The 26,333-nt window shown below is 42.9% G+C and overlaps 1 protein-coding gene across 2 annotated transcripts; it reads right to left on the bottom strand.

Moving 5' to 3' along the window:
• Positions 1–482: 482 nt before the first annotated feature.
• On the bottom strand, positions 483–26,144 carry CCDC40 (coiled-coil domain 40 molecular ruler complex subunit). 2 transcript variants are annotated; one of them, XM_081849528.1, is made up of 22 exons: positions 25,960–26,144; positions 24,052–24,118; positions 23,342–23,398; positions 22,520–22,592; positions 22,056–22,483; positions 20,774–20,894; positions 19,876–20,054; positions 19,001–19,084; positions 18,689–18,908; positions 17,341–17,498; positions 16,277–16,399; positions 14,754–14,875; positions 13,442–13,685; positions 13,144–13,326; positions 10,596–10,841; positions 6,880–7,093; positions 5,454–5,623; positions 5,059–5,150; positions 4,314–4,434; positions 3,315–3,503; positions 1,274–1,432; positions 483–806 (listed from the first exon to the last, which is right to left on the bottom strand). In XM_081849528.1, the coding sequence occupies exons 1-22, from the start codon at positions 25,977–25,979 to the stop codon at positions 561–563; spliced, it is 3,516 nt and encodes a 1,171-aa protein (XP_081705654.1). In that variant the 5' UTR covers positions 25,980–26,144; the 3' UTR covers positions 483–560. The 2 variants fall into 2 exon arrangements, with proteins under 2 accessions (XP_081705654.1, XP_081705653.1); XM_081849527.1 differs by having other exon boundaries at positions 22,056–22,592; positions 25,960–26,143.
• Between the last annotated feature and the right edge of the window lie 189 nt (positions 26,145–26,333).

A 26,333-nucleotide genomic window follows, 5' to 3' on the forward strand; every position in this document is an offset into this window, starting at 1 on the left:
CTTGCTATCTTTGCAGCCTGATGGTAGTCCATTTTAAGTATCCTGATCAGCAGAAAAATTATGGGACCCAAATTCTGCAACTCTCCTTTAGTATATTAAGGATTTAGAACATAGATCAGGAACCTGTGGGCCTTCAGCTGCTGCTGGATTCCAACTCGCCTCATCCCTATTGCCCATGCTGGCTGGGGCTCGTAGGAGTTTGGAATCCATCAGCACTAAGAGGGGACCACACTAGCTGCCTATGCCATAGATTAATGACAGATTTTCTGTCCTCAGTAACCTAAGTCTACGGACAGTAAACTGATCCTTAACAGCCTGCTGTTCCAGAACGGAAAGAAAAGAAAGAGCAAAAATTAAAGAATTCAAGACTGACATGCTTCTATTGCCACATTGACCATGTGGCATGCTTCATTGCCACATTGACCATCTTTGCTCTTTCATGTTTAACTATCCACTAAATGATGAGCAACAATTGTTCCAAATCATTCTCAAAAACATTTTTATTTGTGAAATATCCAATATGTAAAAGTTTCAGTCTTCGTTTTCCCCGCCCCCTGCTACTATACTGTTGGGGTACCCAGCCTATGGTTTAGGCTTTGGATGAGCAACTTCAATGCCGGCTTGTGCTGAGGATGCTCCTGCCCGATTTGATGGAGGATGACGTGAACGCTGTGAAGTCGCTCCTCCAGCTTCTGCCTTTCGATGCGGACCATTAACTCAGCGCGGCAAACTGGGTGGTAGCGTCCTTCCTTCACTGACCGCAGGTGCTTCAGGCGCCCCTGGTTGGCCACAATATCTGCAAGGTTCTTAGAAAAGCAACATCAAATACGTTATAAGAAACAAAAGTCTACAGGCAAGGCAACAGTGAATGGGTGCTTGAGGATGGGAAGAACTGCTTCCCAAAGATCTGTTCCTTCTGACGATCAGAGACCTAGTCTTTAATAGACAAGGTCCCCAAGTGCAGGGGACAGTGAAACAACATGGTGGGCACTGCAAGGGAGTTCCAAAAGTGAATGCTTGCATTATTATACCTGCACAGGGCTAATGTATTTTCGTGGACAGAATGTTGGGTTTAAATGCAATAAGCCCTGCTTCAAATCCCTGGCCAGTCATGTAGCTCAAAGATGGACTTGGAGTGTGTGTTAGCCTAAGCTAACCCATAGGTTGTTGTAAGAGTAAAGGAAAATGCACTTTGTACACTATAAGTCAGGGGTCAGCAAACTTTCCAGAAGAAGCTGGAAAATGTGCTACAGAGAAGCCCTGTTCTGCTCACCTGCCGTTTCTTCTCCTGCAGATGATCCACCTCTGTCTCAAGCTTATTAAATTCCATGTTCAAGAGGGAGATGTTGTTCTGCTTCTCCTGAAGTGAAGTAGCAAGGCTCACCTGGGAATTCTCAAGTTCAGAGATGGTTTTGTTGCACTCCTCAGCATTCTAAAGGGAGAGAAGCAGAGGGGGAAACACTCTATGCCTTTCAGTGCCAACCCACATGCCAGATAGTCTTGTAAGAGACTATCTTGGGGTAGAATCATGCATTACATTTTTATTAAACGGTGGCTATTCTAACGTAGGAAAATGCATGTACACTGTCACAAGAAGCTTTGATACATGGGTGCAGACAGGATAGCTGATGAGAATCCATACGTCTTGCAGCAGAGTAAAATCTCATGCCATGCTTAATAGGTAATGGCACACATAAACATGGAATGGAGGAAATGTCTCATATTTCAAGCTCTTCCTTCCCTTAGCATACAAAAGCAATGAAGACGCAGGTGTTCCTAACTGCCATCTGGCCAGCAGGAATCTGGGGGACCTTCTATTGACAGTCTCTTAATGGGATCTGTCCAATTGTGTTGCTGTTCTAGTTCATTGCATTTTAAACCATATTTTGAAAAGGTTCTTTGAACTGCAGAATAAAAGGCTCTAATATTTTCTTTCTAGATAGGTCCTTTTTGGGCTTGGAGCTGGCAACTTCAGGAAGGCATTTAGCAGTCTCTGTTCGCTTTCATACTAGTTGTTTTGCCATCCTCTGTTCACTCAGTTTTTATTGAGAAAAAAGATGATGCATCCTGGAACTGATTAAGAGCTGATTAAGGGTTTAGAAGCTACTCATCGGTAATGCTGCTGCCATACTGAACAGGAAGCAATAAGAAGGCAGAAGCACAAGGGGGAGTTTCTAATTAAAGCTGCAGGAGGGGTTTGTTTGTTTGTTTGTTTGTTTTTGCTGAACAGGATTTACATCTGAGTATACACTAAAGAAAGATATTTGTCATGGGCACTGGTGGATAATACAGTTTTATACTGTGTGGTGTTTCAGTTCAACTTCCAGCTGATTACAGGAAAGCAACCCTTGCTAGGAGATCCTAGTGTGGAATAAATGTATATTTCAAACTGCCTGCTGTGGACCAGGAAGGTTGTTAAATTAGATTTTGTTCCAAGATTCTGCACTTGTAGGGCAGGCAAACTTGAGGGTCTTGCTATTTTCTATTCTGCTCTCTTTATATCAACTTAGTAAAAATTGACGTTTCCTGTTCTGTCTAGCATTTCATTTCAGAAGGTTAATTATTTGTGAAAGGCAGGAACAAGGCAAAGTTTATACAACATTTGAAGTGCTGATATAAGACACTTATAAGCAATCTGTGAGATTCAGTATATGTACAGTATATGTTAGAGTCTACAGCTGAGACTATTATTAAGCTATATAATACCATCTTCCTACTGTTTTTAAGAGCTGCAGCTTTTAACGTGGGCAGAGATGGGAGAATGTGATCAGGTAAGACTAGCTAGTGCTGCTATCCTTTGCAAGTGGGCTGAAGATGCTCCATCTCAAGTCTTTTGGATTTGGGAAGATCCTGGCTGCTTCTTTGTAGAGTTGCTGTTCCTACCTAAGCCTAATTCCTCACGAACAGGAGCCCAACATTATCTCATATTATGTTCAGGGGCCCACTAGAGCAATGGCAGGCCATGGTAGCAGCCATGCAGAGGGATGTTTTGAGATGTTTGTCTAATGTCCAAGGAACATTAGAAGGCTGGGACCTCTTTAATAAGACACTAACTTCTATGCTAGGAAGTCTGGAAATAGAACACTAAATAACTAGGAAAAGGACCCAGGATAAGGTGGAAACTGCACCAGCTCTTTTTGCTATTTTGGAGACACACTGTACAAAAATGAGCTGGTCAGATAAGAGTCTGATTTTTTTAATATACTTTTGAGCAGTTTCCTAGTAGCCTATAAAGCAAAAAAAAAAAAAAGTGATTGGAATATCCCTTCTACATGGCCTTACTGAGCTATTGCCATCTGTCTTTATTTCCTGACCTTCTGGGTCTCTTTGATCTTTTTCTTTAGCTCCAGCTTCTTGTAATGGAAATCGCCCTTGGTGAACACTTTGCTACTCATTTTCTTCTGCGCCTCTCCACGAATCACAATGGACTCTCGGCGGGCAACCGCTGCCTCCATATCTCGCATGAGCTTCTCCTGTTGCTTCATCAGCTGCTGGTACCTTACCTACAATGCAAGAGAGAGAGAGGCAAACCTACTGGATACACCTCAAAGTCACACATGAGGCAGATGCCACTCTTCTATGCCTTGTATTTTAGCTATCAGACAGGGCACAGCGAACACATGAGCATCAACAGTCCTAAGGTTTGTACAATGTAGGCTGCATACACACCATACACTTAAAGCACAGAATTTCCCCCAAAGCCCAAGGAACTGGAGCACAGTGTTGATTTGTGCATTCGGCAAAAGGCTTTAGAATGGTTACAGTTTTCAAAGAATCTCAGCTATTGGCTGCAGAATGCCATGAGATAGGAGCTAGGGAACAACACTCCAATATGAAATGCAGTGGATCGCAGTGCCTCTGTTATCCAAGGGCTATCTGTTTCCTGCCAGTCCTTAGAAAAAGGCAAGGTTGACAGCTAGAATGAAATTCATTAAACACACTGGAAAGAAAACCCCATTGATCTGCTTATCAATTATCCCAACTGCAGGATCTGTGTTTCTCCTGCCAGAAACTGGTTATCCTCGTTACAAGTTTTGGATCTGTCTGGCACAAAAAGTCACCAGGCCCCCACATATATATTATATATGTGCAACTTTCCTTCCTACATTGTCTTCCATCATAATAGATACATCAGCAGAACAGGAAAGGATCACCAGAAGTCTACTGTGTAGGCAGGAGGTAATGTTGTTTAGGCTGAAATACTCTCTGCCTTAGTGCCTTAGACTAGGCTTCCACCAGTTTGCTGAGGTTTCTGATGCTTTTGCCAGGCTAGGTGATGAGCAGATTTGTCTACCCAACCCTTTCTATGTCACCTGCATCCTGTGGATCTCTGACTTCATGGCTTGGATCTCACCCTGCCCGGTCTCTGAATCCACTGCTGCACGCATCTCTTTGGCCAGCTGTATTTTCTTCTCCCATTGCATCATCTGACATCTAAAAGGAGAAAAGGTGAGGGGGGTGGAAAGGTTTTATACAGAGCACTAAAGCAGTTACTTTGGCTCTGATCTGTATCTGTTTCCAAGGTAATATATATTAGTTACAAAAAGGTCACAGAGTTATACTACTGATCTCACTAGCCAAGAGGAGCCTGGAGCCTCAATCAAACTGCACACCGTACAAAACTCACTATCACAACAGGCATGCTTTTGGGGTAAGTTGGGTGCAGAGAGATGCTGGTAGGAGAGATTGCATTTTCCAGGCAACTAAATTACTATTGTCTGTGTAACGTGAACTCACAACATAAGTGCTACAGGTGGATATGTGGATCTCACAAAAATACTGAGAAGAGTAGAATTGTTGCTTTAAAAAAGAAATCATCTAGAAGACCCTGGACAGCACAGTAGCAATTGTGGTGAACAAACCAATTATTCCAGGCATGAAAGCTGCTGTCTGTTCAGCTCTGAGGCTGTGAGAAAAGGAAATCTGATTTCCGGTACTTGTGGCTATTCTGTGACTGGTCCTTCCGAAAGAGAGGAAATGCAACCATAAGGAAGCATGTATATTTTACCAGCTGTACTGCATAAGCGTTCAAGTTCCATATTACACAAAAGGACTCACTCTGCCTCGAGTAGGCTGTTGAGGAGCCTCTCTTTCTCTTCTTGAAGTCGGTCCAGCTTCTCTTGCATCTCAATTGATTCTCTCTCTGCTACCTAGAGCCAGAGAGACATTGTTTATGCCTTTTATCCACTCGGGAATAAACTGGGCCAATAAAAAGGATAGCTTTATTTATTTGTGTGTGCCAGGCAAATAAGTCCCTGACTAAATGTGCATTTGAGCCCCCTTTCCCCCAATTTAATTCTTAGGTACACTGTACAATTTATATTGCTCCACCACTCCCACAAAAGTCATTCAGGCTACTTCTCAAGAGTTGCCCCTTTCTATAGGTTCAGCAAAACAGAGCAAGAGCATCTCAGACAATGTATGAGGAAACGCATCAAGAAGACAGGCAATACCTTGAGAGCGCGCACAAACTCATTCTCCATGATAGTATTGCCTTGTTGCAACCCTTCAGAATTCTCGTTGTTCTTATTGATCAATAGATGCAGTTTCACCAAGTCGTTAGCCATGTTCTTCATGTGACGCTCAGTATCCTTCATCTCATTTTTCTCCTGCTGGATTTCATCTGCAGGGGAACAGTGGAGAGATAACAATGTTCTAAAATATGGGGTGTGTAATTATAGTCCACTGGTGAAAATGCCATGGAGAACATGTGTGTGCATAAACTTTATGAAATATGCCATAAATATTGCTGCCCAAATATAGAAACCTGTTGATGTTGCTAAATCTGTGATGCACTGTGATACCAGTGATTTTATCGGCACCTTTATATCCCTTTATATGTCTTGTTCACTATGGCCAGTGAACTGCTTGTTTACTATGGCCAGCAGGAACATGAGAGTCTATAACTTTAAAAGTCCCTTTCTTGGTAGCTGAAAGGTTGGTAATAGAGTTTTAAGGGCAAAATGTCCTTTAAAAGTCCCCTGTGAATTTCTGCCATCTGAGAATCCCAAATTCTCTCAGAAAGGAAATTCAAACCTGATGGGCTCAAAAACACAATTCTGCATTCAGAAGAATCTTCTGACTTCATGGGATTGATTACAGATTGCTGTGAAGTACATTTTTTTTTTTGGGGGGGGGGAGATTTGGCAGCAGCAGTTATGTGAGAGTTTGACAACAAATCACTCAAAGCGATCTAAGTAAAAAAAGTACCTTTCTTTCGTTCTATAAGACACACCTAGTTTTAGAGGGGGAGAACAAGAAAAAAAAAATTCTCTCTCTCTCTGCGCAGAGCATTTTCAGCAAAACGGGAGGAGAAATGGAAGGAGCTCCGCTTCTCCTCCCACTTCACTGAAGGGGTGCTGCGCAGCTCTCCCTCTCTGTGCAGTGCCTCTCCAGCAAAGCGAAGTCAGAACAGCAAGAGGGATCGCTGTGCAGTGAAAGCAGCAATCCCTCTTGCTGTTCTGACTTCTGGGGTAGCTGCACAGCCTGCATTCACTCCATAACACACACACACATTTCCCCTTACTTTTTAGGAGGGGAAAGTCCGTCTTATAGAGCGAAAAATACGGTAATTCGAGCAACACGTGACCTTCCTGGAAAAGTATGCAATTACCAAATGCTATGAGACCCTAGGGTAGCTAGCCAGTCACCTAAATGACTATCTCACATTTGCAGGTGCTTGAAGAGGTCTTCACTGATGCCACTGAAAGAGAGTGATGTGTCTCTCTACCTTTCCCCCCATTAGTTCTGCCTTTGGCAATCACTGACTAGCAATCACAAACAGGATTATCCCACTTTAAACAGACTTCAAAACCATCCAGTCAAAGCTGTGGGGAAAGATCTTATTAACAACTCCTTAAGAGGAGGACCTGTACTTACTCTCTATGCGAACTTTCTTTTGCTCCTTAATTGTGATTTCTTTCTTTAACATATCCAAGGATGCCAGCTGCTGTTCCCGCACCTCTGTAAGCTTCACTAATTCCCTCTGGCTGTTCAGCCAGTGTTTCTGTAGCTTCACCACCTCCATATCATTGTCCTCAATCTGTTTGGAGAGCTTCTTGATTTCAATTTCCAGCGGCCCCAACTCTTGTCCCTGGAATCAGGATCACATGAATGTTTGGGGGGGGGTTGCGGCACATTGCTTTTGCAGGGCTAACATGCCACTTCAGCTGCTTATACATATCACAGCAATGTTGGAAACATATGACTTGGCGGCTAATGGTTCTAAGTGCACAGAATCTTTTTCTGAGACCGTATCAGCTCAAATAATGAGTTGCGAACAGCATCTGGGAGTGCTGAATCTGTGCTGAAAATGTCAAATTCTGGGAGCCAAATGAATTATTCCCATTCGCCCCAAGTCAAATTTATTTTATTTACTCCAGTTGCAACGTTCAATTGTTTTAGTATGCCAAACATCCATTACTTGGGAGCAAAATAGATATGAGGAGCACAGTACTGAAATAAAAATAGGAATATAGGTAAGATAAAAGGTAAAGGACCCCTGGACGGTTAAGTCCAGTCAAAGGCGAATATGGGGTGTGGTGCTCATCTCGCTTTTCAGGCCGAGCGAGCCGGCGTTTGTCCGCAGAAAGCTTTTTGGGTCCTGTGGCCAGCATGACTAAACTGCTTCTGGCACAACAGGGCACGGTGATGGAAGCCAGAGCACACGGAAACGCCGTTTACCTTTCCTCTGCAGTGGTACCTATTTATCTACTTGCACTGGTATGCTTTTGAACTGCTAGGTTGGCCGAAGTTGGGACGGAGCAATGGGGAGCTCACCCCGTTGCAGGGTTTTGAACCGCCGACTTTCTGATCAGCAAGCCCAAGAGGCTCAGTGGTTTAGACCAGAGCGCCACCCACATCCCTGGATACATACACTGTTTGATGCTGTCTCTGCTTTCAAACTTTTCAGCAGAGAGTGAGCAACATCCAGAGTCCCACATGTGCAGATGTTTCTCATGTTTTACTCTGAACTGAAATGCTTAATGCAGACATAGGTGCTATAGGGGCACAAGGAACAGCAAAACAGAACAATCAAATACTAAGGAAGATCTTGGTTGGGGTAAGGGAGGAACTAAACTGAGGAGTGACCAGCAGGTGGGAGATAGATAACTGTAAGAGCTGGCTAAGAGGTTCCTTGCCTCTCTCAGGCGGACAGAGAGGTAGCTTCACACAACAATTGGTAGGTGCCTCCTTCATCCCATCCAGAGGAATAAATTAATGCTGTCTGATCAATGAAAACAAACATTCTCAGCAATTTGAGAAGAACAGGGGGGGAAAGGAAAACATTTTTATGCAGTGCTCCATAATTCCACTTACATAGTTTTCTGATCAGCCTGCTAAATGTCTTGTGGTTAATGTCACATGAAAAAGGGGCCTCAACAATGCAAGGAACTTGTACAGGATTATCTACATGTCATCACTACCTTATTATTAATGTTAGTGTTTATTAGAGGGGCAATTCACTAACCCACATTGCTCAATTCTAGGCCATGAAAAATAACAATGCATGCATAACAACAAGGATGGTGGGACCTTAGATGACCAGGTGGTTTACCCACTTAAGCAATTTCTCGTTCTAAATTTTTCATTACCCACGTTCTGTGCTTTGAGAACCTATATACAAAACACAAAGTAATAGCACAATGACACGTATTATTAAAGTGATAGACTAGGACAGGAAAGACCTGGATTCAAATTCCCACTCAGCCACGAAACACACTGGGTGACCATAGACCATTCATTACATCTCAGCCTAGCCTACTTCACAGGGCTGTTGTGAGAATAAAATTATTGGGGTCGGGGCAAACTCCATGTGTACTGTCTTGAGGTCCTTGGAAGAAAGTTTGGATATTATAAATTATTATTGTAATATTAATAATAACATTATGGGAGTATATTGTATTTAAAAATGGGGTATCAGAGTTTTTAGGGGGCTAACCAGGTTGGGATAGCTGGGATAGCAGGCTTGTTGGGTTTGGAATGTTTTATGTAGATTTTTCAATTTCGTTGTTCTGTATGGGACAATGACAATAAAGATTATCGTATCGTATCGTGTCGTATTTTGAAATGGCAAAGATCAGAATCCAGAGATTTTGCATAACTAGCTCTGATCTTTGAGCAGACCTTTGGATTTGCATATCTAGAGCAGCAGTCCACTATGCCACAGATTGGGGAAAAGATTTTGAAACTTCTCAACTGCAGTCCATGTTGCGGTACAGAGACGTACAGAAAATGCATAATAGGCACCATATCCCCTCAAGCATCACAAGTCCTTGGGTGCTTATAAAGAGGCTCTTTGTACTGAGCTAAAGAATCCCATGGCACCATGGAGAAAAACGGGTTTTCCTGTGGCATGAGGACAGCAAGCTAGTTCACCAGCTGCATGCAGTGGATCTAGAATTACTGGATGTGCAGAGCTAATACCTTTCTCACTTCAGAGCAATGTATGCTTTAGATTCAGCCTCTCATTATCACTGTGAGAGAGGGCACTGGAAACTTCTGCACATTCTGATCAGCAGACAAGACTGATAAAAAAAAAATCACATACCATATGTTTTATGCTGTTACAGTATTAACGAAGAAGTAGCTCCTCTAGATTTTTCTTATTAGATATGTTGGCTTAGTTTAAGGGTATAACAGGTCCCCTTATGCGCTGGAGTTTTATTCTCATACCATTTCCCCATTGGAAGTCCTCACTAATCCCCAAACCGCTTTTACAATCCCTGCTACTTTAAAGAGTGGCCTGTGGTGCAGTACAAAGAGTGGCTGAAGACATAACAACCTAATAAATCTTGGAGTGTGGAAAGATGTTTAAAGTTAGTAATAAATGTTGGAAGTGTCAAGAGAAAGAAGGGACATTTTATCACATGTGGTGGGAATGTAAGAAAGTGAAATGCTTTTGGGAAATGATTTATAATGAGATGAAAAAAATGTTGAGATATACTTTTGTAAAGAAACAAGAAGCATTTTTACTTGGTATAGTAGGGAATCATGTTGAAAAGAAAGATGTGAAGTTATTTAGATATGCAGTAACAGCAGCCAGAATTTTGTTGGCCCAAAGGTGGAAACAGGAAGAAATGCCAACGAGGGAAGAATGGAGAATGAAACTGATGGAGTATGGAGAAATGGACAAATTAACTGGGAAAATTCGAAACCAACGCGATCAGAGATTCACCGAGGACTGGAACAAATTTACAGAGTATATGAAAACTGTGTGTGATCAGGAAATAACGCTTGTTGGATTTCAAGAAGCTCTGTGAAAAAATAAATTGGAATGTCGCTTAAAAGAGAAGATAAAATAGGGATTGTCAAAGTGCAACATAAATGTATGAAATGTGAGAAGTTGTGATAAATATGAAAATTGTCAGATAGGCTGATGGAAGTCAAAAAGAATGTATAAGTTAAATTGGATGTTTAATTATAAATGGATTGGTTATTGGAAATTTGAATAAAAATTAATTTCAAAAAAAATATATAAATAAATCTTGGAGTGAATGGCAGTCAATACTTTTGAATCCTAATGCCAGAAATGAGATGTCATTTTCCAGTGAGGAGGCTCAGATTTCAAATTGTGAAAGTCATAAGGCACATACCCCCAGCTGAGATAAGATCATTTCCAATTTCTTGTTGTACAGGTTGATGAGCCCCTGCTTGCGCCCAATCAGGAGGATTCGCTTCGCAATTTCAATCTCACTATGGTTGATTTGTTCGTTCAAATAGTCCATTTCCTTGTCCACTTCAGAGAGTTTCTTTTCAAGCATATTCAGCTTGCATTGGGTGTTTGTTAGATCCAGCGCAGTTTGGGCCATGTCATTTTCTGCATTAGCAATCACCATATCCTATAGGTAAGCAAGGGCAGAAAAGGAAGGGGAAATTGATTCAATATTATCAGCAAGCCTCTGATACTGACATAGAAAGTCTAGTTCTAGAGTAAGTTGGCTAAAGGATGATAGATTTCAGTGCTGGTCTGCTGCTTAGCATGAATCAGCCTGTGAGTCTCATTACCATCAGTTGCCAAATGAGCTCAGGTGCTTGCACAAACAGCATCCTTCACTGGGCAGACTCCCAACAGGGCACAGGTGGATTTCCACTTGCACAATGGGATTTGACCTTCCTCTCCTTCCTGCTGCAAAACTCCACATCCCTCCAAAATCAATTCCACAAGGTCCCCCAGTATTCTGGAGCAAATGTTCAGGATGCAAGGGACTTCAGCAGAGAGGAGAGGGAGACAAAGTCCCACTGTACAAGTAGAATCCCATTCTGCTCATGCACAGTACTGGGTATAACCCTGTCTACTACTCTCACTGATGTCTTCTCAATTGTTTGGGAGTGTGTGCTAGACCTTTTTTCTTAATGCACTGCAGTAGCCAATATTTTACTTACTTATAAAACATATGCTGTTATATTTTTTTTACAGAAGCACAGCAGTGACTTTCAAATATGAAGGAGTCTACACTAATAAAAAATCTCCAGCAACAGATAACAAGCAAAATTATTAATCAAGTGTACATAAAACAGAAGGAAAGACAGTTGGCCAAAACAGTTACAATTCCTAGCCATACCTAATCAGTATTAAAAGTTCAGGCAAATGTGAATTAAGTACAATTGAGATGCTTTGATGGCAGAAGTTAGAGGATAACATTTTATATCTTAGGAAAAGGCTTGAAACTTCTATTGCCATTTAATAGAAACTCAAGGGAAGCTTTTGAATTTTCCAAACCCTAGTAATTTATTTCACAAATGAACCACTATTGCCAAGAGTAAATGACAAAAGATGGATCAATACCTGCAGGTATTTTTTCATTGAAATGTGTATTACTTACTACTATTTACTACCGCACTAGCTTTTCAGCATTCCACCAGGCCCTAACTGCAGCTGGACCCAACCTGAGGTCTTCTCTACCCAGGGCCGTCAAAGACGGACATTGTAGAGCTAAGCAGCCACTAGCAGTTGGAAGGTAGGTTGTGGGAACTATGGACTATCATCTAAAATGCTCTCCTCATAAACAACTCCAGCAACTAACATGCACACAGTTTCTTAAAGCTTCATCAGGTCCTAACAGAAGCTGCAGCATTTGCAAAGTTTCTTTCATTGCATAGAAACTACAGAGGTGTGTATCTCTCTGCCATGATCAGAATACTGGGTGTGGCTTTTTTAAAATGGAAGATTTAGCAATTAGCTTTAGTTTAAAATGCACAGATGGAATAAGCTAGAAAAACAGGCCTATGGCAACACAACTCAAAATGCAAGAACCAAAAAGATTAGATTCAAACATCATGCCTTCTCCTCTCCCCACCACACACCCATTTACTTGTATTATAGCTTCTGGTGGGGTTTAACTGTAAGAAATGTGAGAGCTAAACTAGGGAATGTTTATGCTAAAGAAACAGTATCATACTGAACTAAGGTTCCTGACACATTCCCAATACAGGCTGTTCATGAATCTCCAAGTCCAGCTTTGCACCATTTGCCAATGATTCTTGGTTACTGGACCCAGACCAGTTCTTAAGAGGAATAAATTCTTACACAGTTTATATCTGCCTCCATAACTAGGTTGTGCAAGAACTGTCACACAAGAAGGCAGCAATGTTATTCCTGTTGTGTTCTCTTTGCATGAATCATCCTTTATCTGCAGCCTCATTAGTTAGATTGCCTTGAACGTCAGCTAAACATGCCATCAGTTGGAGGTGAATTGCAGATGGGATAGTTTTCACTGCATAATAAACACTTATTACGCCTATAAGTGCGCTTTATGAGTAATATTTTAAAAAGCGTAATCACAGAAAATCTGCACATCTCCGTCCTTCATTAAGAAAGGAAAGAGGTGTGCTTGAAGTTTGGCACCATTTTCTTGTAACACTGGGTCCTTGTGGTCTGATGGTTCAAATGCACAGCAGGCATCCAGAACTGAACCTGAGAAGGATTTTTTAAAAATAGGTCTAACACTGCTGGTTCATTCTTCCTGGGTCTCCATAAAATAAAACAAATGTGGAAATACTATGCTTAAGAACACATTTTTTTATCTTTATTTGGCAAGGGGAGATTTATTGTAAAATATTCTTCAGTTTGAAAGCATTGCGAATATAAAAAAGGGGGAGGAAACCCTGTGCTCTCCATGCAACCTTCAGTGCTGTACATACCAAAGCCATCAGTCTGTTCTGCAGCCTGATGCCCAGCTGCAAAAAGTATTTCGCTGCTTTGTTGGACATCAGCTGATCTTGCAGCTTGCCCACAATCTCGTTCTCCAGTTCTTGCTTGTTTTGTGAACCTTTCTCTAGCTCTCGGCGAATGAGAACCAATTCATTTGTGCGAGCAGCTCGATCCTGGAAAGGAAAGATATGGCCATGTTAAATACACACACACGATTGTGAACAGAGCATAGGTTTTTGTGACTTACTGGTGTAAATCAGGTAGCAATGCCTGGCCCCATGATCTCACCACATTGGCCCGATTGAGGGCTTGCTCTGTTTCTTGAAGGGTACGAGTGTAGGTCCCAAATTCCACTTTCATGGCATCCTGTTTGGCCACGCTCTGGGCTATCAGCTTCCTGCTTGTGTTGGCATCATTCTCTGACCGGTTCAAGATAGCAGCCAACAGCTCATTCCTTTCCTCCTCCTTGATGATGGACTTCTTGTAAACTTCAATCTCAATCTCTAGAGACTTCAGCTTGTGCCTGGAATCTCTGCAGGAGCAGAAAAAGAAATATCCAAGGGTAAATAGTGACATCAGTGCCTGCTGCCAAATGAACTGTGAGAGAAATAAGAGAGGATTGCAATGGCTCATTCAATCTCAGTGGTCACCTGTCTTCCTTACTTTTAAGTATTGACCTTTCCAACAAGAGCATGGGGGTATGGGTTTGAGCCCCACGTTGGGCAAAAAGATTCCTGCAATGATGATCCTCCTGGTCCCTTCCAACCATCCTATGATTCTAACATCTGGAGGGTACCCTGCTGGCTGCCCCTCATTCAGATGGTTTTCCTAACCTATCAGCAGCAAACTGCAGTGCATTATTGCTAGGAAATGTGATTCCTCCTCCCGTCCACTCCAAAAAGTCATTATTATCACTAATAATAACCACCATGTGGAAATCAGCTGCAAAAATGTCACAAATCCTCAAAAACTACAAACTCAGAAGCTATTTAGATACAAAAGTTGCAAATTGCAGTAAACGTATGAAGCATGCCATTGGCTCCCACTTAATGTATCCGTGAGAAACCAATGTCTCACACTGTACTTCTCTTAGCATGTTAGAGAAGCTGGATAATTTTTCAGCTTTGGTAAGGTCCAGATCCTAGATAAAGAAAGGAACCAAGTAACTAACTGCCCAGCCTAGATGCATGAAGTTTCAAGACAGAGCTGGATCCAAACATAAAATGTTAAGGTAGGAACAGGAGGATAAAAAAAATTCTCTTTCCCCCCCTTAGGCAGAGATTAAGAGGAAAGCAGACAGCTGCCAACAACTCTCTTGTCAGCAGATCTCCAAGAAGATCAGACGGAGAGGCAAAACGTGGGTATCTGTTTACAGACCAGGGAAATACTTTCACAGTTTTTAGTGACTGGCACACATTTGAGCAAAGAGATAAAGCAAGAATGAACATTTCCTTTTGGAATAGTTGCCATTCTAGGTAAGTTCTGAGTGCCATTGGGGATTATGGTGATCTCCATGTAACCCAAAAGCAACAATAGCCAAGTGCTGTTGTTTTAGAAATAATATCCACCCAAAGAATCTCTGCTTCTTCACTGCGGTTACCTTAGAGCTTCCTGCATAGCAGCGTAGGCCTCATCACGGCGCTTCATTGCAGTCAAACTGACAGTCCATTGATGCAGAAGCTGCTTTTTCTCCAGGTGAATAGCTTGTATTTCTATACTTGCCTGCAAAGACACTGTGGTGAAATACTACAACACTGCACAGACAAATGGGAATCAAATCCTATTTCTGCTAATCACCACCTCCTCCTTTTCTACGCAGCCCAATACCAATGTTATAAATTCTGACCCTTAACTCTCATCTCCTTGGTTCTTTTTTTTCTTCACGTCAGAAGAAGCTGAACTGAAAACTGAGCGCACAAAAAACAAGTTGGAAATCGGAAACTTGTATGAAAAATTTGGAGGACTTAAAAAGGTCTATGGAACCCTAAATTGCAGTGCTGACTAGTGCTATCTGGAGGAGACTGAGAGGCAAATGACACATTACACACAACATCTGGTATGGGAAAGGCTAAGTGCCTCCAATCTCCTGCCCTGTAATTCTTCCACTCAAAACTGTAATTCTTCCTCCCAAAACTGTTCTTTTAATCATCCAGTTTATACACCTTGAGTTATCTTCATAATATAGACAGAAGAAGATAACATACACAATTTTAATAAGCCATAATAAAGTGGTCAATACCATCTCAAAACACTATACATAAAAGAGGTCCATTTTGTGCAATAAAGAAAACCCACAAGGAACACCAAATGATTTATTCATAACTCAAGGAATTTGATCTTTCTTGAATGATTGTTGCTGAGGAGATGAGTTCTTAACTTGCCCTAAACTGTGGATCGATTCTTTTAAAAATGGGGCTAAAAGGTCTTCCTTTACATGGATTGTAACCTGTAGTTTGCCCCAGAGAATTATGAGTTAATGAACAGTATCTGTCTATGTATCAAACACTTCCACACGGATACATACATGTTTTAAACATTATAAGGGAAAGGTAGGGTATAAATGCATTAAATCAGTCAAAATATCGGTATATAATTGGTATATAATTTACGTAATTTACATCAGGGTGTGTGTGCAAAGAAGCAAAGGCACCCTCTTGGGTGAGGGGGGTGCTTCAGGTTGGTGGTGGCAATCCTGCAGGTGTGCATTTACCTGCAGGATGCCACTGCTGCCAACCTGGAGCTGCCTTGACTTTGCTGCTGCCTTGCCCCACTTCTGTCCCCGTCAGACAGAGGGCCCTTCAGTAGCACTTGATCAATGTGGGAATCACTGGCTCTGCCAGAGGAGCTTAAACAGTGCAGTCCTGTGTGTGTCTCCTCAAGAGTAATCTCCCATGAGTTCAATGGGACTCGCAACAGGACTGTAGCCTTGAGCAATTTCATACTTCAGCAAAGAGTTACATAAAACAAAAAAGGTAAATAAAACAATAGGTTTAATCTAATAAAACATTTTGTTTGAAAGGCGGGCTGGTTAAGTTCACCAATGCAATGTGTGCATGTCCCTTTTGGAGACTGGTTGGAAAGTTCCCCCTTCATGAAAATATCTTAGCCACAGAAAGACACTACCTCTCCCACTTCTTGTCGCGTGATTTTGGTGTCTTCAGCCTGGGCCATATGTTGGGCTTCATACAGAGCAATCTGCTCCTGCAGCTCATCGACCCTCGTCACGAGGCGGTCCACGTGAAGGTCCTGTGAAATAGACAATTCCAGGTTAGTGGCTGCAGCTTTGTCTCTGCTCTCTCTCTGCACTCTCGGAAAAAGAAATGGGCCCAATTTGCTAATTTCCTATTTGCGTGTCGAGACCCTGCAGCCACCCCCTTGTTGGGAATAACTCACACAAGGACACAGATATTAGGTTTATGTTATTGGGCAAATTTTGGCCACAACTTTATTGAAATGACAGAATGTGAGCGGTATTGGCTTAGGCATTGATTGGACCTGACTATATCTGACTCCTGCCCATTGTGCAGGAAGTCCCAGTAAGGGTAAGCCACAGGTAGGGGGAGCCCTGTCAATGCGAACCTACTCAAGCTCCCCCTGGTGTTCCCGTCGGGGTCGTGTCAAGGCCTTAGCCCCCCAGCCGGGCTTCAGACTAGATCAACACCCCCGATTCCTTTAACGGAATACCCTTAAGCATGAAGGGGCAGGTGATGGCCACACCACAGTGAGGAAGTGAGCCAAAGAGGAAGTCCTCCGGCTCGCTCCTCCTTTTAAACAGCCCTGGCCACGCCCCCCCCCCCGGCCAGCGGGTTGGCTGGCCAGGCTCTGACGTGGCCGGGATCCCCCAGGCAACGGGGGACAGAGTCCTCCATCCCCGGTGGGGAGTGGGTGGCCATGTGGTCCACCGCAACTCCTCCCCACTGGGAAGTGGAGCGGATTTGCTGGGAACTTTCTGGGAGCGTTAAAAAATGATACTGTCCAGTTGGAGTCTGCAACCCACTCTACCACCCTAGGATTCTTTATCATCCTGTTTATGTGGAGTTGCAAGTGGAAGGAAAGCTGTTCCAGGAAAGGGGTCATTGTGGCAGATGGGAAGAGACAAAGGGGCCAATAGGAGATTAGCTTTGGCAGGATACATCAAGCAAATTACATTCATGGATAGGCGTTAGAGAGGATCAACCGCTAGGTACCTGTTTTTTCTTTTCCACCTCTGCTCGCATCCTCTCCATTTCAGCCTTCTTCACCGTTCTCTTCATCACAGCAATATCATCGCGAACGTCTTGATCCATGTTCTGCATGTAGAACAGGCGCAGGGAGAGACTTTCCATTTCTGTCTGCATGGCTGAAACTAAGAAAACCGGAAGGAATACACATATATATATATTTCCATAGCCTGTGCCAAAACTGTGGTTAAGAGCATAGTAAGGGGAAAGCAACAAACCATGTAAACTAGATGGCTTTCTCTAAAGTGAAAGGATGTCAGGCCTGCAACTCACAGGCTGCCTAACTGGGATCTACTTGATCATATCTCTAGAGCAGGAGTTGCCAATATAGCACCCATGGGCAAACCTTCTCTGACACCTACCGGGGTCCCTTTCACTTCTGAAATTAGGCCTGAAATAAGAACAGGTTGTGGTGTGTGTGCTTGGTTGCAGAGTGTGGGTGGATGCACATGACAGTTTCTCTGATTTCCAGATGTGCCTATGGCCCCCTGAAGGTTAGTGATTCCTGATCTAGAGGCATGTGTATATGATACTAAAAATATCCAGATTTCCTACCAAGGAAACATTTTCTTCCACCCCAAAACTGGAATACTGTGGCCTCAGTAAATCATGCAAATTAATCACATGCATTAATCTTGTTTTGCATCTTTTAGTCTCCTTCTCTAGCCAGAAGAAAAGAACCAGGAGCATTACGTAAAGCCAACCCTTAGCCCCAGCTTTGTATTCATCAACTCATCTGATAGCTGTAGGTGACAACAAATTCCACATAAGTCAGTGGAAAAAGAGGCAATCTGGAGCAATCCATTCCTCCTATTTAAAAAGGCCTATTTAAAAGGTTGCTTTTAGTGCTGCTTATCACTCTTTGGCTTCTGTTGTATGTATGTGTTTTTAAAAAATAAATCATAGTTATAAAGTTAGAATGAAAACTGAAAATGGAAGTTGGGATTCTCAGAATGATGAATTTTATGTCCAGTATCAGCTTCTGACTTTGCAGTACAGAATACACATACTCTCTGTAATATCACTTTTTACATTGGCCTCTTGTTTACACCAATGACTAGAGCAACTGTAAACACAATGGAAGAAAATTCAACCTGTGATTCTACTGACCACCAACTATGTCTACATGCAGTTGATCCAACAATCATACTATATATAATTCAGGAGTCTGATAGAAGGAGGCAAAACTAGTTAGGTTGTTGAAATATTCATAGCCCCTGATTACTGGAGCTAAAGCTTACAAAGTAAGCATGTGATAGGTTTAATCTCACAATACGAAAAGGGTGAGGGACAACCTAGCAGCAAAGAAGGTCACCTTTTTTACGTTCACTCTCAGTGCCCTGGCATGTCTTCTTATACATGCCCCTGAGGTCTTGCAACTCTTCCTCTAACTGCCGGCGTGCCATGGCAATCTGGGAATGGTGATTGTGGTTCTTCTCCAGTACCATCTGCAGTTGGGCCAACTGCTGCTGGACCCCATACAAGATCACGCCGAGTTCTTCCCTCTCGGTCTTTGCAGTCCTTACACCTGCTGTCTGCAATCAGGGGAGGGACAAAGTGACCATGCACACTCCAGTGTGGATGGACAAAAAAGAAGAGACAGAAATTCGAAGCAAAGATACTGTACCAGTTCCCGAAACTCTTCAGTCAGCTTTCCTATCTGTTTATTGAGGTAGTTCTTGAGAGCAGTTTGGAATCTTTTCATCAAGGGCTATAGAAAGAAGCAAGAGCAAGTTAATATATCATCCAAGGGGTCGACATTTGTCTTCAACGACTGCTACAATTTCTGCTCTGGCTGTCTTGGGTACATTTCAGTACAAAATGTGGGGACAACCTGATTTCATGATGAAATTTTAAAGAGAAGAAGATCACATATAGCTTTACCAAAGGTCCATGCTGGGCATCCACCCTCCTTTCCAACTTTCCACTTTAGGACACACCTACAGACCAGCATTCAAGAAATGCCCCAGGCATTTATCTCATGTAAAACAACAGAATTAATGGAGGAGAATGATGCCCAAACAAAAAGCTTTAGGGCAATTTTGTTTGCTGACCGAATGGTTTGGTGAGCAAGGAAGGCGAGGGGGAAATGGAAGGCAAAAGGGGAGGAAGCAGAGGCACAGCTGAGACTGGGTCAAGGAAGGAAGGGAAACTGGGGTCAAGGTGGGGATTTGTAATTATAGAACGCAAATGAGAAAGGAAGTCATTGAGAGTAAGGGATCTTGTGTGAAAATTGGGAGGCTGGTGGATTGAATATATTCATGAAAAAACTTGGAGCAACAAGGGAGAGAAAGCAAGTGGGGGGGATATTAGAACTGGGGGTGGGGGGCATTGTTATAACTTGCAACCCTGATTGATCTTTGTGTGAGAAGATCTGCTCAAAAGAGTCAGCCGCTTTGTATTTAAATATCACAAATTTCATCAATATCTTTTAATATCTGACTTTCTGCTTTCATCCAGCTGCCGACATGACAGCTCTCTTAAGCTTTGGTCTTTTCTTACATGCTCTGGGTCCAACACAACAAGCTCAGCTTCTTCCTCTGCCTCTTCGCTACCAAGGTCACCCTCAGCAAAATCCAACGCTTCCTGCTCTTCCATGGGCCCAAGCATACTGGGTTGCAGAGACAAAGGCTGAAAAACAGCCTCACTAGAGTCAGGGAAGATGACTGTCTTAGAGGCACCTATATTTGGAGAAGAGATGAGTAGCATTAGCAACAGAAAATGCAAGGTAGTGAAGACTTCTTGATCACATGGAAGGTTTACTGTGACCTTCTTGGGGCACAGTGCTTCATGGAAAAGCAGGGTATAAATTGAACTGAACTGCAATGAAAAACCACTAAACTAAACCAGCACCTCTCACCTGATACTGCTGGGCAGCACATTATTAAGGATATTCCCCCAGTTCCATTCATTTACTGACATTTTTGTGCTATTTTATCTGGCTTTTAGTTCTCTTTCTGTTCTGCTATCCTATTTTGATTCTATTTAACTTCCTATAGATTGATTGTTGTTTCTATAACTTTATGTAAGTTGTTTTGAGTGGTGTGGCCTGAGAAGTAGTATACAAGTACTATAAATAAATGGTGTTGTTATTGCCATTATCCAATCTCGGTTCTACAAAATTCTCTTCCATCCAATCTATTTAATGTCATCTCCATTAATCGATTTTAAAAATCCTTGTTTTTATTATCCAGATCCTTTGGATACCCGCAGCATGTTCAAATGACTATGGCAGTGCTATAATGAGAACAATCAGGCGGAAAACCAGAGTGGAAAATACAGAAGTCGACTTAGTATTGGCATCAAACATTTCAAATGAAAGGTTTCTCCGTCACCAATTGGATTCAAAACATGTTTCAGCGGCAAGCAAAGTCCTCATCAATAGGATGGCGACTGATACCTGAAAACACACGTCGTCCCAATGGCGTATCCAATCTCAGGCTGCTGGTCCCTGAAGATAGAGGAGACAGCACTTGCCCACTGGGCAATCTGGAAGGCAGGCTGAATGTGTCAAACCCTTCCTGAAATAAAGGCTACTATTAGAAGGGAGCTGCCGAAAAGGGTGTTGATGCTTAGAAAGACTTGAATTGATAATACAGTCATACCTCGGGTTACAGAGACTTTGGGTTGTGTGATTTCGGGTTGCGCACTGCGCTGAACCCAGAAGTGCCAGAACAGGTTACTTCCGGGTTTCAGTGCTTGCGCATGCGCAGAATCACTGAATTGTGCTTTGCGCATGTGCAGAAGCGCTGGATCGTGACCCACACGTGCGCAGACACGTGGGTCGCGGATTGCGAACTCTGCAGGTTGCGAACGTGCCCCCCGCATGGATCATGTTCGCAACTCGAGCATCCACTGTAGCAAAATACGAATGAAGCTACCACACAAAGACCCAAGGAAGCAGTTTAAATACTATAACTGGGCTGGATAGCAGACAGATGCAGACGCTTGTTGACATACTATGAGAGTCTGCATTTAAAAAAAAAATAAATCTACCTCGTGTGATTGCAAAGTAAAGGCTGGAAACATCTTGCTAGTGCAACCTTGGGAGAGTACAGCTCATATTCCGTCTCTCTCTCCCCACTCCCCATCACACACAGACACACATAGAGCACTCAGCCTTTCTCCCCTAAGTCAGGATGAGGGGCTCTAAAAACCCATCTCCCCCTAGTGTTGAGATGGGTAGTGAGGAAACACCTCTTCTCTAAGCAGCAGGCAGAGGACTTTCCCCCCAATCTTGGTGCTGTCATGCTATACTAAGCAGGCAGAGGGATTTTATTTCCCCATCTCAAAGCTGAGTGCTACAGCACTGAGATTGTAAGATAAAGCTGGAGGAGGCTGACAGGTCACTTCCTGTGAATTGCTGAGCAGGATTTGGCTGTGGTAAAATAATTGTAAAAATTAATCATGGATTTAATCAGTTTCCCCCTCAAAATTATCCACTTCCACCCGCTCCTCCTTCTCACATTTTATTCATTTAGACTCAACCACATTTTCAACAGGACTACTTCTTGACAGAGACCTGACATTGTATATACAACAGAATGGCCTAAATCAGATATAACACAAGACTATGGGAATAAGCCAGCTTGAGCCTAGGGCTTTAGAACTCTCCTGTCTTCCTCTAGTGTGGTTTAGCAGAATAAAAAGCTCCTTTGTGCCACATTCAGTGTCACACTCACCTGCAGAAAGGAGGGGGTGCCACTCTCAGGAAGACCTGGCATTGGTGTGCCGGGCTCACTCATCACTCTTGAGAGTATCTCTTCCAAGATTTCCATAGGAGCACCTTTTGCCCCTTCCTCTGTAGCCACTGCAGGACTACCTTCTGCCCCTTCTTCTGTAGCCACTGCAGGAGCACCTTCTGCCCCTTCTTCTGTAGCCACTGCAGGAGCACCTTCTGCCCCTTCTTCTGTAGCCACTGCAGGAGCACCTTCTGCCCCTTCTTCTGTAGCCACTGCAGGAGCACCTTCTGCCCCTTCTTCTGTAGCCACTGCAGGAGCACCTTCTGCCCCTTCTTCTGTGATCGCCGCAAGAACACCTCCTGCCCCTTCCTCTGTGGCTGCTGCAGGAGCACCTTCTGCCCCTTCCTCTGTAGCCACTGCAGGAGCACCTTCTGCCCCTTCTTCTGTGGCCACTGCAGGAGCACCTTCCGCCCCTTCCTCCATGACTGCTCCAGAAGCACCTTCTGCCCCTTCCTCCATGGGATTATTTTCTCCTGGCTGCAAAAATTAGAATGAATCAACACTACCTGAACACTAGAAAATAATATGAAGATAGTTCACGTTTCATCCTCTAGAAAGCACGGAAGCATGTCTTGATTCAGCCAAATGTTAAAGGACGTGCTTAACCGTCCTTTAGATTTGAGTGTGATAATTTGAGAATCCAAAGTCTAAAGACAGTTAGAAAACAAGTTAGATCTGTATTTCTCTTCACTGATTTGTAGCACAGCCTTTGGCAATGACTGTGTAATGTTTATTTTCAGCAAAAGTTTAGATTTAGATTCTTTTTTTAAAAGTGAAAACTGGAACTATGTTATAATATCTACTGGACTGGAGACAAGAGTGCAGTAGCAACCTGTGGGGGGAGGTGGAGCAGCCCTCCAAACACTGGTGCCACCTGCCTGGATGGGGCTAGGATAGGTTAGGGTGGTAGCAAAGTCAAGGCTACATGGGGATGTCAGCAGGGCCAACCCAGTGCTCCCACCATTGTACCTGTGCAGCCCCAAATTCACAGCCACCCTGCCCCATCCAGGTAAGCTGCAAGGATGCTGGTGGCAGTAGGGGAGCTCTGCTGCTCAACCTCATCATGTAAGCTGCTACTGCAAGAGCAACAGCAAAGCACTGATAGTGCCAGAAAAGAATCAAAATAATATGACTACTGAATACCACAAAAAGGAAGCAGCTTTGCTCTTCTCAAACCATTTAAATTAACTGGATTGTTTTCCTACTGAAGAATCATGAATACCTACCTCTGTGGTCACCCCATCATCTTGATTTTGGCCACTTGTATCTTGCAGCTGCTCAATCTATTCAACACAAAGAAAAGGGTAAGTGTGTGAAACATACACATAGAGGAAAATAGCATTCTATTTATTTGTTTTTATTTCCAATATTTATAGACCACTTTTCATCATAGATGGGCACAAAGCAATTTACAGAACAATCAATGAAACAACTCTTCAGTCACTTAATATGGTGTTTAAAACGAACAAAAACCACAGGTAAAAAAAAAACATAAATTCACAAATAAGCATAAAACGACATACTTAAAATGCCTGCTGGAATAGAAAGGTCTATGACAAGCATCCAAAGTTCAACAGGGAGGGTACCTGTTGCTCTCAGCTGAGAAACAGTTCCACATAGTCTGACACATAATACTGAATGCATGGCTCCTGGTGAACATGAGCCATGGATCTGAGTCATGGGGCACCACAAACAGAGAATCCACCCTCAGTTAATGGGTTGGGATATAAAGATCCTTAAGGTACCCTGGACTCAAGTTCTTAAGGGCCTTGTAAATTAATACAAATATACATATTGCAATAATCAAACCAGTGCTAGTGAGTTCCTCAGTTCAAACGTGTGCAGTTCAAGTGAAATTGTGCCTTTAAAACTGTGGTTCAATTTCTATATATAACTTTAATCCTCCAGCATATCAAAATCCTTGCATTTATATTACCTCTTCATTTTTTGCAAGCAGCTCTTTTTTCTCATCTTCTGCAATTTCTCCATGCTCCGATTCAGCACTTTTTAAAATTTTTTAGAGAAAATAAATTATTTTAATAACATTACAATCATATGTTGAAAAAGCAGTTTAGATTTTGGTGAATTTTATATTCAGGCCGGTTTGCAAGGCAGGGCACTAATACAGAATGACAACAGTAGTAATTTGCCTTTGTATCAAACCCAATTTGATATCTTAGTGCTACAGATATACACTGTACTAGGTCTAACTGTACAATCCTTGCTTGCCTACTCAGAAGTTGAGTTCAGTAGGACTTCAGTCCAAACAAGTTTTTTATAGGGTTGTTTGTTTGTTGTTCATACTCCACCTTTTTTCCTGACAAGACTCAAAGCAGCTTACAGATAAAAATAAGAAAAGAGGCGGACATTAAAAAACAATTAGACACACACACAATGTGAATGACAATCTAAAGAGAAGAAAGAGTTCTGTGTGGGAGGTGATACAGCTTCCACAAGATTCTTTGCTTCTTATTACTGCAAGTTCTAATGATCACTTTAGCAGTAAGTTTCAGATGCAAATGTGCTGCTTGGTTGACTAGAACAGACAACAAGTTGAAAGGTGAGAGCTATGTTTTTTTTAATAATGCATGTGTGCTGAAACAGTCTAAATAGGAAGTGGATGAATGGAGATTCTGGGTTCACAGGAGCAGGTGGTGCTAAAATAGGGAAGGGAAATTGGGAGCGCTGGATTACAATAAATTGATGGAAATAAATAAGGATAACAACAGCCCAACATTTGAGAAGAGAAAGATACAAAATGCAGTTGTTTGAGAGGCTGGAAGTTGTGAGGAACTGAGCTTTTAGTGATTACATAAACAGTGGTGAAAATGGTCTTGAAACCCTAGGAAGAGAACTGAGATACATAGTGTGAGGAAATATGAAGTAAGGGGACTACAAAGCTGATGACAACAACTAGAAAGTATCTGGGCTTGTGCATAGGGAGAGGCTCTTGGTCCTCCTTGAGCAAAGACCAGATGGGAGGACGAGTTACACAAAGTAATGTTTGAAATGGATATCAGGCATGGGGAAATGAGGGCCATGCAGTTCATCCCAATGCATGTCAACTCAGAAATAAATTCACTGGGACTAAGTAAGCACACATAGGATTGCAGCTGGCGGGAGGGGGGCAGAGTAGAGGTTTGGGAGATCCTTGTTGTTGTTGTTTAGTCGTTTAGTCATGTCTGACTCTTTGTGACCCCATGGACCAGGCACTCCTGTCTTCCACTGGGAGATCCTAGAAGCTGGTAATGGGGGGGGGGGGGCTGAGGAGAAAAGTAAAGGGCATCAGCGTCAGGGATGTCCCAACAAAGCGCCTTTTGGTCAGTTGAGTGGAATGGGGTATTTGTTGACTGTTTGCAATGGGAGGTGGAATATTGAGAAATGGAGGGTGGAGCTGGTGGGTAGGGCAAACAAGGAGTGAAGTGGCGGGGGGGGGGAGCAATGGTCTGTCTTCTGGGGCTCCTTTTCTTCACCCACTAACAACAGAAATTCCCATTCACATATATGCCCATTCTCCCTTGAATTCAAGCTTTCTTGATATACGGTCACAGCCCTAGATTTTAGTAGCTGAATGGGGGCGGGTTGGGGGGTGCTGTTAATGAGGGCACAGCAATGTAGATCTACAACCAGAAACTCATTTTATTTTATTTTATTTTATTTAAAAGGAAAAGTGGGGGGGGCTGTCCCCCCCCCAAGAAGAGAGATACTAAAGGGGCTTAACTAATGCAATACACTGAAGGGCAGCAGCCTTTTCTGGGGCACCCTTGCCCCTCATCACAATGCACCCCTGTGCCTGCCCCCTCTCTAACCCAAGTGCCTTGAACCCGCTCCCTTAAGCGCTCACCGGCTGCCGCTCGGCTCCATCCTCCTCCGTTGCTAGGCGACGCTAAACACATCCAGCGCTCTCTCTTCCTTTCCCTTTCTCTCTCTCTCTCCTGCCCCGCCCCGCCTTCTTCTCGGATGATACCACTTGCGAGGAGCGGGAGGGGGAAATGGAAATATGGTCCGAACCATTTCTGTGCTTCAGGCCGTCGTGCATGGACTAGGGGCTTTAAGAGCCATGCATATCGAGCGACAGGAGACAAAGACAAATGAAAAAGTGTAGAGTGACACGCTGCATGAACTGAAGATAATTTATCTCTTGAAATACATCGTTGGCTGAGCTTCTCTATGGTCGCAGAAACTGTGTCAATTAGGTGTAATCTAGATATTTTTTGC

The sequence above is a fragment of the Podarcis erhardii genome, assembly GCF_964252035.2.
Source record: "Podarcis erhardii genome assembly, chromosome: 2".
In the NCBI taxonomy this organism is placed as follows: Eukaryota; Metazoa; Chordata; class Lepidosauria; order Squamata; family Lacertidae; genus Podarcis; species Podarcis erhardii.

What these genes read in the sequence shown, in the direction of transcription:
- CCDC40 (XM_081849527.1), bottom strand. Translation starts at nt 25,979, where the DNA reads ATGGAGCCGAGCGGCAGCCG. An exon ending in CGCGACAAGAAGTGGGAGAG is followed by an intron (nt 14,876 to 16,276) that starts GTAGTGTCTTTC and finishes GTGTCTTTGCAG; the next exon opens with GCAAGTATAGAAATACAAGC. An exon ending in AGATCAAAGAGACCCAGAAG is followed by an intron (nt 1,433 to 3,314) that starts GTCAGGAAATAA and finishes CTCTCCCTTTAG; the next exon opens with AATGCTGAGGAGTGCAACAA.